This window comes from Trachypithecus francoisi, unplaced genomic scaffold (genome assembly GCF_009764315.1).
Source record: "Trachypithecus francoisi isolate TF-2019V2 unplaced genomic scaffold, Tfra_2.0 Lachesis_group3, whole genome shotgun sequence".
In the NCBI taxonomy this organism is placed as follows: domain Eukaryota; kingdom Metazoa; phylum Chordata; class Mammalia; order Primates; family Cercopithecidae; genus Trachypithecus; species Trachypithecus francoisi.
Window position 1 is genome coordinate 135689410 of NW_022681468.1, and position 21112 is coordinate 135710521.

Here is a 21112-nt window from a genome sequence, read left to right on the forward strand (position 1 = left end):
CCTGTCAGAGCAAGAGATGGCCAGGGCCTCACCCAGTCGAAGAGGTCAAAGTGGTCCTAAAAGCTTTGGTGGTGGTCATGGAGGTTGTTTTGGAGGAATAACAACTTTGGTCATGGAGGAAACTTTAGTGGTTGTGTGGCTTTTTTGGCATCTGTGGTGCTAGTGGATATGGTGGCAGTGGGGATGACTATCATGGATTTGGTAAGAATGGAAGCAGTTTCAGAAGTAGTGGAAGCTACCACAATTTTGGCAATGATAAGAGTCAATCTTCAAATTTTGGATGAATGAAGGGTGGAAACTTTGGAGGCGGAAGCTCTGGCTCCTGTGGTCATGGAGGCCAATATTTTGCCAACCAGGAAACCAAGGTTGGCCATGGTGGTGCCAGTAGCAGCAGTAGCTACGGCAGTGGCAGAAGACCTTAATTAGCAGGAGAAGAAAGCCAGTGAACTGACAAGGAAGCTACAGGTTACAATGCAGTTGTGAATTCAGCCAGGCACAGTGGTGACAGGGCCTTGCTGCTGTCAGAGAAGATGTGTTTTAGACAATACTCATGTGTATGGGACAAAACCTCGAGGATTATATTTGTGACTAATTGTATAACAGGTTACTTTAGTTTCTGTTTTGTGTAAAGCATTCTAGTGAATGTTTTTAATGCACATTTTTTTTTGCACCCTCGATGTTGATTGCTAAATGTAATAGTTTGATCATAACGTGGAATAAATGTGTCTTAAAAAAATAGAACGTAATTTGCCACAAAGATGCGTAAACTCAACTTTGAATATTGCATGAACACACCAAAAGTACAATTTCCAGTGGAATTTAGCACCATCAGAAAGCAACTGTGCAGGAGTCTCCCTACTTCCTCATGGCTGCTTCAACTTATTTTGGTTCCTAAAATGCTACATTTTAACCAAAATGTTCTTTTGCATTTGCATGCCTCTCACAGTTGTAAAGTAACAAGACACCCTCCTCTCATTATACATTGAATGAATAAGTCACTTTAACCTCTGACTTGAGTCCAGTTTGTATGATTTTTCAGAAAGAAATATCTTCTGTAAGCAATTCTCTTTTCTAAGCACTTTGTTACAGACAAGATTTAATTAGGCAAATAGATGAATAGTGAGAACAGATTGAATAATGCCAGTTTTATGCTTAAAGATCATTTCTTTTAAACCTTGAATAATGGTATCATTTATACCCATCAGAAGCATCAAGGATCCAATTTTGTTATTTCTCCCAAGGAAACCTGTTTCATTTGAACTACAACAAAATACTTGAAAATAGAAAGCACAGCTTATGATAAAAGTGAAAGATAAAACATACATGGAGGAAAGAAAATTTCACTATATAATGTGATGCTATTTTGGTCTCAATCTTACTATGCCACCAAGGAATCTAGACATTTCTGAATTTTGTATTATTGAACACATACATAAATAGCTGCCCTGAGTGGCACTCTCACAAAAAATAAATGATTATCCTGAAAACTGTGGCTTTTCTTAGATCTTAACCAGGCACCTTGCTACCCACTTTGTCATAACACTGATGAACAGAAAAGGCTAAATCTTTAAAGGTGCATCTTTAAGAATCACAAATAAAAATTTATGCTATAAGAGTTACATGATTTGTGCAACTTAACCTTGGATTTAGATTATTAATGACTGTTTCTTTAAGGAAATGATAAGTGTTATGACTCTATTATATACTGAATTGATTATAATTAATATTTATTAAGAATTCACAAACAATATCATGTATTTAACAAAAAAATTAGTTAAAAACAGAAATTAAAAATTCTTAGAGCTCTGCTATCACATTTCTTTTTTTTTTTTTCCCGCACTCCCATGTGTATTGCGGCAAAACAGTCAAGGAATAGAATCAACCTAAGTATCTATCAATAGATGAATGAATAAAGAAAACATGGTTATATACACAAGAGAATACTGTTCAGTCATAAAAAGAAGGAAATCCTGCCATTTTCAACAACATGGATGAACCTGGAGGACATTATGTGAAATAAGTCAGACACAGAAAGACAAATACAGCATGATCTCACTCATATGTACAATCTGAAAAGCTGAAGTCAGAGAAGTAGAGAGTTGAAAGGTGGTTTCTAGAGGTTGGAGCAGTTCGGGGGTGCAGGGTTGGGAAGATCCTGGTCAAAGGATATAACATTTTACTTAAATGGGGGGATAAGTTCTAAAGATCTATTTCACAGAATGGTGACTATGGTTAATGATGACATACTGTATTTGTGAAAAATGCTAGGAGAATGGATGTTAAACGTTCTCCCACAAAAATGATAACTATGTGAGATGCGCATATGTTAATCAGCTAGATTTAATCATCCCACAGTGTATACGTTCTTCAAGGCATCATATTGTACATGATAAATATGTGTAATTTTATCTGTCAGTTTTTTTAGAAAACTAAATAAATTTGAAAGAAAATGACACAATTATTGAACATTGCTCACTACTTAAAAGTCATCTGAGGGAAAAGCAAACGCAATATGGGAAGATTAGAAGTATCAAAAGCCACCCTTTGCCTAATTTGAGATGGTTAAGCAAATATCTTGATGATAAAAATACCCTAAGAAACTATGGCTTTTGAATGCCAGAGCAATGTTTCATGACCAAAATGAGAGGTTAATAATTCATAGGTTATATGTGAAAATTTGTATAATTCAGGAAACACCACGTAAATAAGTGCAGTCTTGAGTTATATAGTTTTATACAATCTTTGCTACGCATTTATCATTAATGCTAACATGCTGTTCACAGAAAAATTAGAAAACAGTAATGTCAAACTTACATTGACACTTTAAACTTCTCTTTTAAAAATAACTTCAATGGATAATCAGATAGTAATTATAATACATTCATCTATGAAAATTGATTAGAATTAGTATTAGAATTTATTCTAAGAGTTTTCTAGTGTTTAACCATTTTTTTTTTCCTATTAAAGCCATCTGGTCAGAGTACTGTTTCTTCATTGGCTATGTACTTACTGTATTCCTGGCACTCTTCTTGATGGTAAGGATCTGGAGTTGATTAAAACATAGTCTTGATGTAATAAAATGCATACTCCCAAATAAGAAGTACATACCTCAAATCCTAATTTTGTTGTACAGCAGAAAGTGCAATCACAGAGGCAGCTAAAACGTTTGGGTGGGCCATAGGGTAGAGGAGCAGGCCTGGAGGTGCAGGGCAATCCTCCAAAGGCCGAACTGAGTCCCATAGTGGTGAAGAGAGGAGAAGTCAGAGGGAAACACAAGGAATACAGAATGAGAGTTGAGGTAATGATCATGAAAGAGTGAAGAGCTTAGTGTCTCTACAAGCTGGCTCAACAAATATTTACTGAGCACACCTAAATGGCAGAGACTATACTAGCTTTGGATATGCAGGAATGAATCTGCTTATAGACTGCTGGTGGAATCAGTCATGTAAGAAGTTTAATACAGTTATGCAAAAATTATGAAAAAGGCATAGCAGAGTGCTATGAAGACACTGAGTTAGAATGCATATATCACAGCCTGGTGAGGAGGGTCAGGGGAGACGTCTTGAGATTAGGCTGGGCTAACAGTCAATGAATGACTAAGAGATAGCCAAGCCTGACACAGGGTTTGATATCATTGATGGATAAAGAATGTATTCCAGAGGAATGGAAAAGTACAAATCAAGGCACTATGGAAAGAAATAAAATATTGTATAAAGTGAACTCTAGCAATTTTAGGTTAACGGAGCACAAATTTCCAGGAGAACATTTAGGATTGGTATAGCTAAAGATAAATCTGAAGGGTTTACAGAGAGTCTTGTGTAACATGTTAGATAAATTGGATCTATTCTAGGCATCAAAAGATATTTTTGGACAAAGTTCAAAATGGTACAGAGTAAATATAAGTTAAAAAGCATTAGCAAGGAACTTTAGTTCTTCAACACGTAATAGGAAGTGAAATAATCAGATCTGGATTTTAAATAGGTTAATTTGATAGGAGGAGCATGCAGGAAGATGAGTTTAAGGAAGATGAAAGTAAAGAGTCCAATTAGGAGGCTATGAAGAGAAGAGAAGATGGATGTCTTAACTAGTAGTAGTGTGTAGATAATGAGGAGGCAATGGATTTGAGAAATATTCAGAGAGGAAAAACTGTTAGGACTTAGAATTGATAGAGAGGGATGAGGAAGAGAAAATGTTAAGTTTCAAGGTTCTAGTTTGAGTGACTACATGAACGGTTCTTCTGCCAAGTGAGCTGGGAACTAAAAATTGGAAAAAAGTTGAAGGTGGAGGGATGATGTATCCAATTAATTATGAGCTTAAGGTGCTCATAGAGCTTCCATGTAGGAATGTTACTGGTTTTTGGAGACATGGACCAGACACCTAGATTTGGGATCATCAGCATGAATTATCAGAAACCACGAGAAAGGATAAGATTATCTAGGGAAAATATGTACAATAACCGAAGAAATGTTAGAGAATGTCACCTGGGAAATAGCAATATAAAAGGAAATTATACGAGAAGAAAAAAAGTAAATTCTATAATTGAGACTAAATAAATACTAAACAGGTAAAAGGAAACCCAGGAAACTGGAATCAGGATAATCTTGATAAGAGGATGATTGATACTGTTAAGTGCAGTAAGAGTCTTATAAAATAAGGACAGAAAAGAAGTTATTGGACTTGACAAATAAACATCATCATGACCTTAGCAAGATCAATGTTAATAAAGTGACAGGAGTTTTCACTAAGAAGAAATAAGATGAAAAGTGAAGAGGTGCCAGGGCTGACCAAGGTAAAGTAGGTCAAGGCCAAACTTTGATTGGTACAATATCTGGCCAAGGAGTTTGGATTTTCTCATGTGAACTATATGAAGTTACCTGAGATTTCTGCAGAAACAACTAGCATGATCAGATTAATTTGAAAATATGACTCTGAAGTGGTATAAAGAAGGATTCAAACGAGTGGGTAGTGGAAGCAGAAAAACAACTTAGGAAGTGTAGAAGTGAAAATTGACGTTCCTGGCATTCCTTCAATAAGAATGATCACTTCACATACCACAGTCAGAAGGAAAAAAATACTTTTCACCTGGAGATAATTCAGATATCACAGAGTTACTGTCTGCTTCTGATCTCTAAAACACAAAACCTTGATATTTTCTGCAGTACCTAAACTTCCTAACAAAACAATTTTAAGCCTAATTTTGACCATGTTGTAACTGAAGATTTAGAATGATCTCTGAAAATATAAAACCAAGTGGGAAAGCTGCTGTTCCCATCATGAACAGCGTGAAAACACCAAGTAAACTAGGTAACCTTAGTAATTGCAACTTAGTCTTTAAATACTTAATTGCTTCTGTTTTGCCAATGTTTCTGAAGTCTAATGTCCTCTCTGTATTTGTTGTAATTAAACATTTCTTTCCTTTTCTATTATTTTTTTTCCTTAAAGTCACAGAGCAGGTAAGGTTCTCAAAGACTGGAATTCAGGCAACGTATCTTTAGAGACTCCTTCTTAACCATCTACCACAGTATAGCTTCTCTTAATTTATCCTCCTCACTCTTTCTTTTTTTTTTATTCTTTATTTTTAATTGACAAATAAAAATTACATGTTTATCATGTACAATAGGTTGGTTTGAAATATGTATACATTATGGAATGGCTGAATCAAGTTAATTAACATTTGCACTACTTCCCATACTTACCTTTTTTTGTGGTGAGAAAACATAAAATCTATTCTCTTTTCAAGAACACAATACATTGTTATTAACTATAATCACTATGTTGTAAAATGAATTTCTGGAATTTGTTCCTCCCATCTAACAAAAATTTTGTATTCCTTGACCAATAGCTCCACAATCTGCCTCTTTTCCCTAAGCCCCTGGTAATCATCATTCTGCTCTCCATTTCCATGAATTCTAGTTTTTTTTTTTTTTTTTTTGATGCCACATATAAATGAGATTATGCAGTATTTGTCTTTCTGTGCCTGCCTTATTTCCCTGAACCATAATATTCTCAGGGCTTAACCATCTTGTTGCAAATGACAAGATTTCATTTTTTTTTTAAGGCTAAAAGTATTCCATTGTGAGTGTATACTACATTTTCTCAATACATTCACCCACTGATGAACACTTAGGTTGATTCCATGTCTTAGTTATTGTGACTAATGCTGCAATGAACATGGGACTACAGATATATCTTTGACATAATGATTTTATTTACTTTGGCCCTCTCTCTTCAATATTGTGTATTGCTTGTATACGTATCTGTTCTTTCTGGAATATGTTTTGTTTATGCTTTCATAACTTTTGAAAGAAAAAAAGCACTGTGTTATGATTTGACTTATTCCAAAATAACTTATTTAATGATATTTTAAAGTATTATTACAGGTTTATACAGTTTTACATTATATACTTTAAAGGTTATACAGTTTTATTTAGAAAAAAAGAGAAATATAAATAATTATTTAGTTTATCAAAGAATAAAAAACAAGTTGAATTATCTTTCTTCTTAGTACTTAAGGTGACAAAGAGACTCTTAAATCAACGATAGGCAAAATTTGAATCAGCAAAATTTAAGATATATATCTAGCCCACATTTAGCAGTGTTTCCTTGTACATATTAATTGACCAACAAACATTACTTAATTAAAACAAATTAAAGTAATATGAACCAAAATATAAACTAAACATATTTATGTAGAGTTAGAGAATACAGGACATATGCTTGAGCCTGACAGTTTATAAAAACATCCAATGATGTTGTGAAAATGTGGCGGAAGTACCTCGCAGTTAACACTGTAATAACAATGGATACTTTGAAGGCGAATAATATTCTACTTATAATCAGTATGCTGAAAGCAGCATTTAAAATTTTCTAAAGCATTAGGCAAGTATTTCTCTTAGAAAGCTGACAGAAATATTTTACATTTTGATTAAAATTTAACTGAGATGATTTCTGGGGTATGATGGATGGTAGCTAGCTGAACCTGATTCAGTCCCTCTAAGCATCCCATGGAAACTTCCGAGAAAACCAAAAAGGATGCAAAGTCACAACAGTATTGGAAATTAAGGTTACCAGTCAAAGATTTCCCAGTTTCTGGAAGGAACTTTTTCTAACTTTAGGTGGCTGGCTAGACGGGGAACTATTCAGTGACTGCTAGTATATAAACTCCTAAAATACTAACCTGACCAGAGAGGAATGGGAGGGTATTTCTAGAAACCTTCCAATGTCTGCTCCCTTTATCAGAGATCTGGGTCCTAGACTGCTGCCAAGCAAGGCTATCAATCCCTCCCTATTTCATGCTAATGGACTTCCCAGGAGTTAATGCTGTTTCTCCTTTCCCACACCTTCTCACTCTATATCCATTAAAGAGTATAAACCTCCCAAGATTCTAATACTGCCTGTACAATAGGGAATGAGCAATGGGATGTGAGGCTACTTCGAAGAAAGGGCTGGAAGAACGCTGGGAACAATATACCCTGGGGATTATGTAGAATCTTTTATGCTCTGCTTTTAGCAAGACAAAATTTACTGGTTGTTTACATTGTTCAGAAAAAGAAATATGCTTAGAAAACCCACAAATAGAAGCTAAAAAATATTTTTTCCCAGTCTAAAAGAGTGCTTCATTTGAACAAAGAAATAGCAGAAAGTGGAAAATTTTTAGGGACTGGTCTTTTGGTTTAAAGGTTGCAGGTGGATGCTGACAACAGCCAGGTGGTCAGCAAACATGTAATCAAAGAAACTCTGTAAGTTGCCAAAAAAAGCAGGATAAAAACATTTTACTATCTCAATACACACACACACACATACACACCAAACACAAATAGATATGTGTATATGTCTACATGAAAACACAAAAACACCAAGCAGGAAATACTGCTAAATTATATGATCATAGTGTTATCTCTGGGAGGCATTATACATTTGTGTTATTTAAAAAATGTACATTGTGTATTTTTAAATGTAGCATTAACGTGTTTTATTACGCTAACCAGAAAAAATACATAAAATATACATCTTAAATTTTGCTAATTCAAATTTTGCCTTTTGTTGATTTTAAGTCTCTTTGTAACCTTAAGCACTAATAAGATAATTTATAATGTTTTTTATTCTTGTTTCACTAAATTATTTATTTCTATATATTTTCCTTTTGAAGAAAACTATATAACCTTTAAAGTATATAATGCAAAATTGTATAACCTACCATATTTTATAATACCACTGAACAAGAATTTTGTTGAAGAATTCAAACAAATCACAAAATGACTTTCTCTTTCAAAATGTAGTACTGACAAGTAATTTCTAGTTAGGAGTACATGTCTCATGATATAATAAAATTACTGTAAAATAGATACCAGTTTAATTTTACTTAATAAAATATATCAAGAATTTTAAAGAGATTAATGAAATTATCTTGGTGCATAAGTTCCTAAGGCAAAATAAAGGTATGAGAATGGTGAATATGTGAAAATCAAAAAGGGCTAATAAGAAAAACCTAGCATTTCACTTAATGCTACTTTTCTTTCCACTAGATATTTTATTACCAATTTCAATAACAAATTAGCATTACCATAGTGTTTTTCTTGTGAGCTAATCAGCAAAACTTTTGTTGTTTGATTGAAAGGAAATATAAATATGTCAAAAATTTAAATATGACTCATAAATTTAGTCATAGTTAAATTAAACACTTTTTAATACACCTAAAGATTAAAGATACAATACCTAGGAGTTGTTGCCACTTCTTAGAACTTATATTAAAATGATCTTCTTAGAAATAACTAGTGACTTGGGATTTAAACAAACAGTTGAGAGCCAAGATTAAAAACTTAGTCATTTGATACTGATTTTACAAAATAAAATACTGAAACTGAGCAACAGAATTTTCAGGTCATTCCAATGAGTATAATTTTTTCCCCAGTTTGGTCAAAATACCTATCCTTTTCTAGAAACTGTGATTAAAAGCATGCCAAATTAAAGAAGGTAGTACCTAGTACCAAAACAATAGTCTACGTTGAACTTGCCTTTTCATGACTCTAAATAGTAAATGATTACGCAATTGATATGATAAAGATGGTAGTAGTATACATCAAAGTACACATTTCTTGGATGGTTGAAGGAAAAAAGAAAAATAAACAATTCTTAAAAAAGGAAAAATATGAATCAGTATTAGTGGCTATGTTTCTTTGAAACCTTGAAGAAATGGTCAGCAAAGTGTGTGTGCATGTGTGTGTGTGCATGTACGTATACATATAGTACGTGGAGGGATAGAAGGAATCTGGGTGGCCAATTTAGAGTTAAAAGTACCAAGGCATAAAGACGCTTCATGCTAAACCTACCCCTCTACTGTGACCTTAAAAAGTAATGTCATCACTTCTAGATTCAGTTTTTCCATCTGCAAAATGAAAGAATTTTTAGAAGATCCAATCCTTACATGCTCGAACATGCTATGCCTTTCTGAATATAAATAACTTGTTGGCTGCGTCCAACTACATTCATCACTTCTCTCCACCATCAACATTTGATTCTATTGCAGCCAGGGGTTAGGAAAAATAACAAGAAAGTACTGGACACAGAAGTCAGCCTGAGGCAATCTTTGCTCTTTGCAGAGCTTTCAGCTAATGGGCTTCTACAGGATGTTCAGTTTGGCAAGATGTGCGCCTCCGAGTTTGTGCGGGTTCTCTATGTGTAGTTACAGCCAAAGCAAACTTTTTCTTGCTTCTAACCATATCCATTGAAAATCATTTACCTTTATCAGCTACAGTTCTAATACTACTTAAATTATTCTCAGGGTGGAAATAGGATTAAAAGTACAACCAGTAATTAAAAATGACTGACTCAGAGGTGCTGCAAACCACCTCTTCAAAAACCAGAGAATGCATCTTCAAAGAAAAAGGTAAAAAAGTACTGTTGCAATCTCTGGAAATGTTTAATATTCTCCCCTAGAGACATGATTAAAAACAATGGATTATTAACATTAAAACACTTAACTTTACTTTTGCGAGTAAATGGTGTTAGTGTCAGAAGAATTCAACAAATGGAATTTTAGTTCCATGGGAAAAGTTCGAGTAATAAACTCTAAAATGATGATACTTATTGCGAATAATGAAACATGGCACTGACATAAAAATAGACACATAGATGAAAGGAACACAGTAGAGAGCCCAGAAATAAATCCACACATTTACTGACAAATGATTTTCAACGAGAGTGCCAAGTGCACACAATGAGAAAAGGATAATCTCTTTAATAAATGATGTTGAAAAAACTGGATGTCCACATGCAGAAGAATACAATTTGACCCACCCTTATCTCACACCATATAAAATATCAACCCAAAATTGATTAAGGACTTGAATGTAAGACCCAAAACTATAAAACTACTAGAAGAAAACATAGAGGAAAAACTGCATGACATTGGTCTGTGTAATGAGTTATTAACTATAACCTCAAAAGCACAGGCAACAAAAGCAAAAATAGACAATGGGATTGCATTAACCTAAAAAGGTTCTTCACAGCAAAGGAAACAGTCAACAAAGTGAGGAGCCACCCTACAACGTGGGAGAAAAAATTTGCCAACTATACATTTAATAAAGGGTTAGTATCAAAAATATAAAAGGAACTCAAATAATGAAACAGCAAGAAAACAAATAACATGATTAAAAATTGGGCAAAGGATCTGAGTAGACATTTCCCCAAAGAAGACATACAAATGGCCAATAGTACATGAAAAATATTTAACATCACTAATCATCAGAGAAATGCAAATTAAAACCACAATGAGCAATCACCTTACTCCTATTAGAATGGCTATTACCAAAAAAGGTAAAAGATAACAAGCCTTGGCAAGGAGGTGGAGCAAAGAGAATCTCATACACTGTTTATGGTAATGTAAATTATTACAGTAATTATGAAAAACAGTAAGAAGCTTCCTCAAAAAGTTAAAAATAGAGCTATTATACAATATATTATTTCCACTACTGGGCTTACAGCCAAAGAAAATAAATCAGTATGTCAAGAAATATCCGCACACCCATGTTTATTGCAGCATTACTCACAATAGCCAAGATATGGAATCAACTTAAGTGTCCACTGCCAGGTAAATGGATAAAGAAAATGTATATATATACAATGGAATAGTATTCAGCCATAAAAATGAAGGAAATTTTGTCATTTGCAACAACATGGATAAAAATGGAGAACATTATGTTAAATGAAATAAGCCAGGCACAGAAAGACAAATACCATATGAACATCTCACTCATATGTGGAATATTAAAAAAAACAAAAAAGAGGAACTCACTGAATTAGAGAATAAAATGGTAGTTACCAGGAGCTGGAGTTGACTAGCGGGGTGAGTGTTGGGAGATGTTTGTCAAAGTATAAAAATTTTCAGTTGGATAGGAGGTATAAGTTCAAAGTGTCTATTGTACAGCATGGTGACAATAGTTAATAACAATGCATTGTCTTCTTCAAAAATGCTAACAGCTTAGACATGTACTCATGATAAAAATAACTATGTAATGTAATGCATATGTTAATTCACTAGATTTAATCATTTTACAATATATATATACTTCAAAACATCATGTTGTATATAATAAATACATAAAATTTTATCAATCAATTAAAAAAATTAAACAGTGAATAATGAGGTAGTTACTGGCAAGTTTTTGGCTAAAGCAACTGCTACAAAGTTATTAACCATTAATTGTCAAAATATTATTGGCCTAATATGCATTTCAAATAGCATATCTGGATTAATGTCACTTGCTACTGTTGAACAAAAAAATAAAACAATCCTCTAACTCACATGCCAGTTCAGGGACAGGTGTCCAAAATCATACTGAACTAGTGGTTTTCAAAGAATAGAAATGCCTTTCATCTAAAGTTTAAAAATAATCAGTGAACAGAAGACGAAGGTGATTGGAAAGAAGTACCAAAAGGAAGATTATGATTCTTAGATTGTTAGAAGCAGTTTCAGAGATACTATGTGAAATGAAAGGAAAGACTACCTGCATTTCTGATGTTACAAATACATTAAAACAACTTTCATCACATTTGCTCCCCCAAATTCAGCTCAGCATTCTAACTTATCAATGATAAGTTAGAATTTCATTCATTCTTGTCACAAAGATGACCCAAACACTTAAATGTCACTTCTCCTTTGACCAAAAACCTCATAGCTTCTCAAAGATGCTATGGGTTGCTAGAATGCAATTATGGAGATTTTGAGTACAAGGGCAATGGTATGTGACTGGAAAATAAATAAAAGGCACAGATTTTAGAGGAAGACAGAAGTTGAAGGACAAGTAAGGGTGGGACCCTCAGGCTGCCCATCAGCTTTCTCTGACACTTCTCATCTGTGCTTGGATTTGCTTCCTCTATACCTAGGCCCTTCCAGCCCCCATGTTTGTTATTATTTAATTTTTCCATTCTCTTCCCCCTAAATCAGGAACTTACCGGAGGCAAGAGCTATCTTTTACTGCTATTTCCCCATTGCCTTGTGTTGTGGTCTGAACAGCTGTGTTCATGAAAAACTCATCTGTTGAAACCTATGACTCAAGATTGTAGTATTACGAGGTGAGGCTGTTCAGAGGTGATTATGTCATGAGTGGGGAGCCCCTCATGAATGGGATTTTAGTTGTCTTATAAAAGAGGCCCCAGAGAGCATTCATCCCTTTGGCCATGTGAAGCTTGCACACAGTGAAAAGATAGCCATCAATGAACCAGGAAATGGCCCTCATTGGGCACCAAACCTGATGGCACCTTAATTTTGGACCTTCTAGCATCCAGGGCTGTAAGAAATAAATTTCTGTTGTTTATCAGCCACTCAATTTATGGTATTTTTTTATAGCAGCCTCACAGACTAAGACATTCTATGTAAGTCCTTATACTTACATACTCAGAAAATGTCTATTGAATAAATTAATTTCGTCTTCTGGAATGTGGGGCTCGTGGGAAACTAGACTGACTTTTTGTTCACTTCTGTAACCATAGAAGCATTTCTGGCACATGATAGGCACTGAGTAAATATTTCTTAAATGAATGAAAGACGCCGTTAAGTAGCACTCTTTTTTTATAAGTAGACTCCTGGCTCAAGCAGTTAAAACAGACTGGTGACTTTAAAGTAATCTGTATCCAAACAGTTCTGATTTAAATATAAGTTAGGTAAAGATGGCTGATTCCAGGTCCAGGTTGTTTGTTAAACACATCAAGGTAAAAACCACTGACCTAATGCTTTCCTCTCGTTTGGTACTATAGAGGCATAACCATAGCCTAACAGAATCTCAGACTTTGTGAGACACATTAGCCTTCATGTTACAATAAATAACTAATTAAACACTCAAGAAAATGTACTTTCTTGACAGAAATAATCTCCAGAGGATGGTTTAATCCTTAATGACTGATATAAAATTTCCCAGATGTGTTCAGCTGTGAACAATTAGTCTGTCAAAACACTATTAGAAACATATACAATGCATATATTGATGAAAAGCATCAGTTGATGAAAAGCATCAAGAACTCCCAAAATATTGATGATGGAAACAAGTTCTATGCCTCACCCCATGATGCAAAATATGTGGAATGGTGTGTTCCTTAGAGAATGGGAACAGCCTCTCATTCTTACTGTCATTAGTTAGAAAACTATTTTAGATGGATGGTTGCATTTGCCATGTGGGAACAAATTCTTCAGGTCCTTAATCAATCACCTGTCCACACAGGAAAATTGTAATCCCTCTCCTTCTGATACATGCTCCAGAACAAAGGGTCATTTTTATGTAATGGGTAGGGCTAATAAATGGTACCCTCACAGAAAATATTATGTGGAAAGAGGAGTGCTTTATAGTAAGCTGGAGGTAACCTGGAGCACTGGGACGTTCAGTCCTAATGCTCAGGTTTACCAGCAAAATAGTTTCAGACTCTTTTGTCTGATGAGAAATTCACAAGAGAAAAATTCAATAGTGTACTACCGGACTATGACTTAAAGCACACTTCCTCTTATTTATTTCTTCTCTAAATCATCTTCAAAGAAATGGGAATGTGCTCAAAAGAAACCAAGAAATCTCTAATAAAAGAGAAATATTATGAAGTTACCTGGGGATCTGGCTAACCCTAAAGAGTATTTAAATATCAAAAGAAAGTACAATTTGATTTTTGTTTTTGATCAAATGGTGTCTAGGAAAATCCACAGAATTAAGGAGTTTTGTCTTTTTCGAAACGGTAAGGTATGCTTACTACACAGACAAGACATCGTTTCTTCCTCGTAGCTGAGTTTTGCAATTTTGTTTTTTTAAGAATGAAGAGGAACTAATTCTGAGACAGGCTTCAAATGTTGTGTTCTAGGTTTTATTGTTCTTTCATTAGTTGGTTGGTTGGCTTTCCGGTTACTTTTATTGTTGTTCCCTGACACAAGGTTTCAGAACAACAGAAAAATACTGATTCATTAGTCAAGCAGTTTAAATTAGAAGATAGATTTATCTATAAACAGTTTTTTTTTGTTTTTTTTTGTTTTTTGTTTTTTGTTGTTTTCAGTTGAGTTAGTCCTTGGCCAGCAATAGCTTAGGGCTCAAGTTACAGTTCAATTGCAAAAGCATCATTTTAAAAATATGGTGGAAACTATCTCTGAAAGCTGTATTTCAACTCCTGACTGAAGAAAAATGTCAGTACTCTGAAACTTCCTCACATTTTAAAAAATGATCAATAAATGTAGTGTGCTCTCACCCTTATTACAACATAAATGGTGACATAGAACCCTCTATCAGCTCAATTAAACTTTTCATTTTCACTTTGTTTTTGGCAACTGAAAAACTCGGGCATCTAGAAACACACTAGGAGAAGGCAAAAATAAATGGCATTCTGATAAACAACTTCTGCCTCTGATTCACTCAATTGCAAATATGTATTGAGTTTCTATCATGCAACAAGAACTTCTTGTAAAACAGTGATGAAAGATTATGATTCCTCTCTTCAAAATTTCAATTTGTAAGTCCTGGAATAGAATTCAAGTGTACTTCTATGCTGTTCCATTCTATTATCTTTCCTGGATATAATTACAGATAACAATTATATTAACAGATTAAGATAAAATGAGTACATGTATATTTTTGTATAAAAACAGTAATTTCTAATAACTAATCTTTATTGGTACAACAGAGATTGTATCTATGTTGGTAGTAATTTCCTTAGGATTAATCAGATTGTCAACAGAATTTTTTTCTTCTGGCAAAGTAATGGAAAATTTCGTACTGCCAAAGCAAAAGTTGCACCAAAGTTAATTAGACAAGGGAATTTTTATGAAGGTTACTGCAACAGGGACAAGATCAGGCAAGGGCTTTAAAAAAAAAATTAAATCTCAAAGGAACAGAGAAAGAATTTACAACTGTAAGTTTTCTAAAGTAAACGCTCTAAGGGAAAGGAGGTCAGGGGCCTGTGGGTTTAGGTCATTTGGAATCTGCAACAGCTGGGAGGAGATGGGCCTCAGGGCAACAGAGGCAGAAAGAAGCCTATCTAAAGTTTTGCTAAGCTGGGAAAAACATTAGGGTTGTCATGGTAAGTATTTAGCACTAAAAAAAAAGTGATACATAAAAATGTTTTTAAATCAAATGTATAACCAAAAGTACACATAATCTACCACATTATTGTCACTGAAGTGTAACTGTCAATGAATCACAAAGCCTAAGGCATTCTTTTTCTTTATTTCTATCTGCCGTGTTTTCACTCCTTAGACCAGTGACTCTATAACCCTCAGGCCCTCATGCCAAACCCTGACCAAATCCTGAGTTTCTGTTTTTTAAAGTAAAGTTTTATCAGCACACAGCCATTTCCATTTATTTACTTCATCTCTATGGCTGCTTCGCACTAATACTGCAGAGCTAAGCAGTATAACAGAGACTGGTACAACTACAAAATATTTACTATCTGGCCCTTTACAGAAGAAAAAAGAAAATGCCAGCCCCTGCTTTTAGACAGTTGTTTAGTGTGAACAGGAGTTTTTGCCTTTCCTGAGTATTATAAATACAATAAGACACAATTTACCTGCAGGTCACTTACAAATAAATATCGAAAATATTTTTGAAAAATACTTATCTTTTACTTAGATTGAGAGGCAAGATTTACCACATTATACAATGTAATAAAATAAGGAAGGGCTAATTCTCCTCTTTTCAACCACCTACATGATACATACTTAGCATTTTTCTATATTTACATGACTATGTTCTTAGAACACAGAAAATATGGAAATGAATGAATCTAACATCAGCTCCCAGAGATATTTTGGAATAAATTTAATTTAATCTTTTCTTTTAATGGGATTCTATCCAGCAGCAGGTTGTTTTGATTTTTTAACCTACCTTTCTTTAGGCAGAACAATTCATTTCCCTTAGACTGTTCATCATAGTTGCATTTTAATTGTGCTGTGACTTTATACTAGGTGTTCTGAATCGAAGCCTTTGTCATGGGATGGAACAGATGTCAAAGTCATGGACTACCTTATGGTTGATCAATTATAAAACAAGCTCCCTCCAAAGTAGTGAGCTCCCTGTTACTGGATGTGGACGAACAAAGGGATGGTGACCATCAGTGAGGGAACCAATCACAAAGTTTCCAGATTTGAGAGGGAGGTTCAATCGGGTGATCTCTAAAGTTTCTTTGTTTTCATGTCTAAGAATCTATATATCTTTATTATTTAGCATAAGGACATTCTATGCACAATTTTTCTATCAGTAATTATCATTCATGCTTACATTATGTTGTTCTAGAAATATGATTAGAGATTCAGGGCTATGAACAGCAAACTTTGAAAAGAAACACTGATAGCACTGAATCCATCAATTACTTTGGGAAGTATGCCCCATCAAGCTACCATTGACTTTCTTCACAGAATTAGAAAAAAACTACTTGAAATTTCATATGGAATAATAAAAGAGTTAGCACAGCCAAAACAATCCTAAGCAAAAAGAACAAAGCTGGAGACATCACATTACCTGACTTCAGTAACCCAAACAGCATGGTACTGGTACCAAAACAGATATATAGACCAATGGAACAGAACAGAGACCTCAGAAATACCACCACACATCTACAACCATCTGATCTTTGACAAATCAGACACGAACAAGCAATGGGAAAAGGATTCCCTATTTAATAAATGGTGTTGGGAAAACTGGCTACCCATATGCAGAAAACAGAAACTGACCCCTTCCTTACACCTTATACAAAAACTAACTTAAGATGGACTAAAGACTTAAACATTAAACCTAAAAGCATAAAAACCCTAGAAGAAAACCTAGACAATTCCATTCAGGACATAGGTATGGGCAAAAACTTCATGAATCAAAAGCAATGGCAACAAAGCCAAAATTGACAAATGGGATCTAATTAAACTAAAGGGTTTCTGCACAGCAAAAGAAATGATCAAATCAGAATGAACATGCAACCTACGGAATGGGAAAAACTTTTGCAATCTATCCATTTGACAGAGGGCTGATATCCAGAATCTACAAATAACTTCAACAAATTTGCAAGAAAAAAGCAAACAGCCCCATTACAAAGTGGGCAAAGGATATGAACAGACCATTCTCAAAAGAAGACATTTATGCAGTCAAGAAACATATGAAAAAAAGCCCATCATCACTGGTCATTAGAGAAATGCAAATAAAAACCACACTGAGATACCATCACATGCCAGTTAGAATGGTGATCATTAAAAAGTCAGGAAACAACAGATGCTGGAGAAGATGTGGATAAATAGGAATGCTTTTACACTGTTGGTGAGAGTGTAAATTAGTTCAACCATTGTGGAAGACAATGTGGCAATTCCTCAAGGATCCAGAACTAGAAATACCATTTGACCCAACAATCCCATGACTAGGTATATACCCAAAGGATTATAAATCATTCTACTATAAAGACTCATGCACACGTATGTTTATTGCAGCACCGTTTACAATAGCAAAGACTTGGAACAAACCCAAATGCCCATCAATGATAAACTGGATAAAGAAAATACGGCACATATACACCATGGAATACTATGCAGCTTAAAAAATGATGAGTTCATATCCTTTGCAGGGACATGGATGAAGCTGGAAACCATCCTCAGCAAACTAACACAAGAACAGAAAACCAAACACTGCATGTTCTCACTCAAAAGTGAGAGTTGAACAATGAGAATACATGGACACAGGGAGGGGAATATCACACACCGGGGCCTGTCAGGGGGTGGGGGGCTAAGGGAAGAATAGCATTAGGAGAAATACCTAATGTAGATGACGGGTTGATGGGTGCAGCAAACCACCATGGCACATGTATACCTATGTAACAAACGTGCAGATTCTGCACATGTACCCCAGAACTTATAGTATATTAAAAAATAAAATAAAAAAAGAAAGAAAGGAACACTGATTTTGACCCAGTCTTCATTCATTATTAAGATGATTGAAATTGACTGATTATCTGGGGAGTATCTATTCAGTTCACATGAAAATGAGATCTTGTTGTTAATATGAAAAAAGTCATCTAATATATGCATATAAATAGTTTGCATATTACACCTGGTATATATCTGAACCACTTGCACTTATAAACTTAGACCAGGTCTCAAAAAGTAAATTACGGGGAAGTAACGAACACTTTTGTTCATTACTAAACCCTTACTGAAATTCGGTTCTAAATCCTCATTGAAATTATAATAAGTCAATTCTGTGGCATCACATTTTTTATACGGTTTGGGTTCTATGAGTGCTAAATAAATCTTTGTTTTACTGAATTAGCAGTACTGCTATAAATATGAGAAGGAAAGACATATTCTAATATTTGGAACAAGACATCATACTAACTCTGGACCTGTCTCTCTCACTAATAGGCTTTGTGACCTTGGACAAACCAGGACTTTAGTTACCTCAGATATGGAATAAGTCATTGACTCTCAAACTTTGAAGTATATGAGAATCACCTGGAAGACTTGCTAAACCATAGGTTGCTGGATTCCACCCTCAGAGTTTCTGGTTCAGTAGGTCTGGGATGGGGTGGATAATTTGCATTGCTAAGTTGCCAGGTGTTGTTGATACTATTTGTCAAGGAACCACAGTCGGAGAACAGAGCAAGGATTGGAGGATGGTGGTAGTGAATTACCAAGCCATTAATACTTTACAGCTGTAAGAGTGAGTAGTCAGCATCAAACATGCACAGTGAAATATAATCCTCGTTTTAATCAGCTTCATTTGAATTAGAAGTGAGATGAATGCTCCTTTCTTTCTTTATATTTTAATAGAGATATTGACCAGGTATATGTTCTGTAGTACTTACGTCATAGCTTGATAAATGGATTCAATTCCATAACGCATAGCAAATTCATCAACTATTTCCTGGGAAGCATCATCAAAGAAAACCTTCCAGGCTTCATCCCCTTTGACTTCTGGGATTTTCACTCCACCATTAGATTTCACTTCAGTCAAGTAATGGAACAGATTCTAAAAGCAAGTGGTTTTTAATTGTTCAGTGATTCCTCAGAATAGGCCAGAAATATTTAACTAAAACTTTCAGTAAAATGCACTTGCACTGTCATTGCCTCTAATGTTTCATCAGCATCTGCAAGCAATAGGAATACCTCGAATTTTTATTCTAACTCAATTCATCTTTTATGCAAAATCTGCTTTGATTTCTGCCTGGGTAAAAGCACTGATATAAATATGGAAAGAAAGGACATAGTCTGATATTTAAGACAAGATGTCATAATAGCTCTGGATGGGTCTTTGACAGTAACAGGCTTTGTAACCTTGTCAAGGCTTTAGTTTCCTCAGCGAATAAGGCATTGGTTCTCAAACTTTAAAGTATACAAGAATTACCTGGAAGGCTTATTAAAACACACATCGCCGAGTTCCACTCTCAGAATTAGATTCTATTACACTGCAGTTGAGAGGTTTGTTAGAGGGGTCACTGGCGACTCCCTGACACAAATGATATTTGTCTTACATCAAAAAATATGAGATGAGGCCGAAGAATGTACCCATATTCATGTTCAAAGTGATAAAGTACCTTCCTAAGGTACTTTAGGCAGTAAAGTTGGGTTGGTCTGTACAGAATCAATGATTCAAATCTTTTGTACATACCAAACCATTTGCAGAAGGAAGTGTTTTTGCATGAAATCATTTCTACACGATAGAGCATATTTTGCATTCAGGGATTCTGAGTAAATTATGGTGCCCTGGATGAATAATGTGATTTTGACTATGTTAAGGCAAAATTTAGCTATGCAAATGATACTAAAGGGTTTGGGCTGCAAAATGGTAAGAGTAAGGGCAATGAAATGAGGCTGAAAGTGAATGTTGAAGAATTTTGGAGTGATATAAAATTACTACTCTCAATTCCTTTTTGCGTCTAAGCTTAGCAACTGCTACTTTGATGAAGCCAGGGTAAACTGAAGAACTTTTTCTTAGATTTCTGTTCTTTCTGGTTCTTGGACCAGTAGAAAAGACTCTGTAAAGTGAAGTGTACTGCTATTTCTCTGACTGTACACACACCTTATGGCCAGAATTCTTCATCATGCCAGTTCAAGGGATTTCTTTTTATTGGTCTGAAAAATGAACCATCTCTCGTGAAGGAATGATATCACTGACCACAAAACTGTGATTATGAAATAAACCTAGGTCGTATACCTAATTACTGTGTGATATTCACACAATTTGAACACTGTTCCTCATTTCTTTTTTGGTAAAATGGGGTATATTTAAATGCATAAATTTTCATGAATATATTAAAAAAAATAATATGCAAAAAAGTAAAGCTACCTTTCAGTTGTCTTTTTCTGAGGAAGGTACTTTGTTACTTTGAAAAACGTGAAGAAGAGTACATTCCTCAGCTTCCCCTATTTGTTGATTTGAGACAAGTATTATTTGCATCAGAGAAAGTCTCCAGTGACACTTGTAACTAACCTCTCAGAGACAAACATTCGATAGAATCCCAAGATGATTTACCTGTGCTTCTATACTGAGACACAAAAGGAAACTGGTGAAACTGTGCTTTTGATTGACGTTGGATGGTGTTTACCTCTCTCTAAGCCAACTAGGTCCTACCTTTTGGGTGAGTAACCACATCTTATTCTCTCCATACTCATATG

At 34.7% G+C, this 21112-nt stretch overlaps 1 protein-coding gene across 2 annotated transcripts in view; it reads right to left on the reverse strand.

Annotated features, from left to right (window-relative positions):
* The window catches only part of UNC13C (unc-13 homolog C), a 670888-nt gene that overhangs the window by 317734 nt on the left and 332042 nt on the right, over window positions 1–21112 (reverse strand). For both annotated transcript variants that reach the window (XR_004431983.1, XM_033190063.1), the window contains exon 13: window positions 19303–19466. Coding sequence is in view for 1 of the 2 variants with exons in the window: in XM_033190063.1 (XP_033045954.1) it covers window positions 19303–19466 (164 nt within the window). In the remaining variant the exon portion in view is untranslated. The remainder of the gene's footprint in view (window positions 1–19302; window positions 19467–21112) is intronic.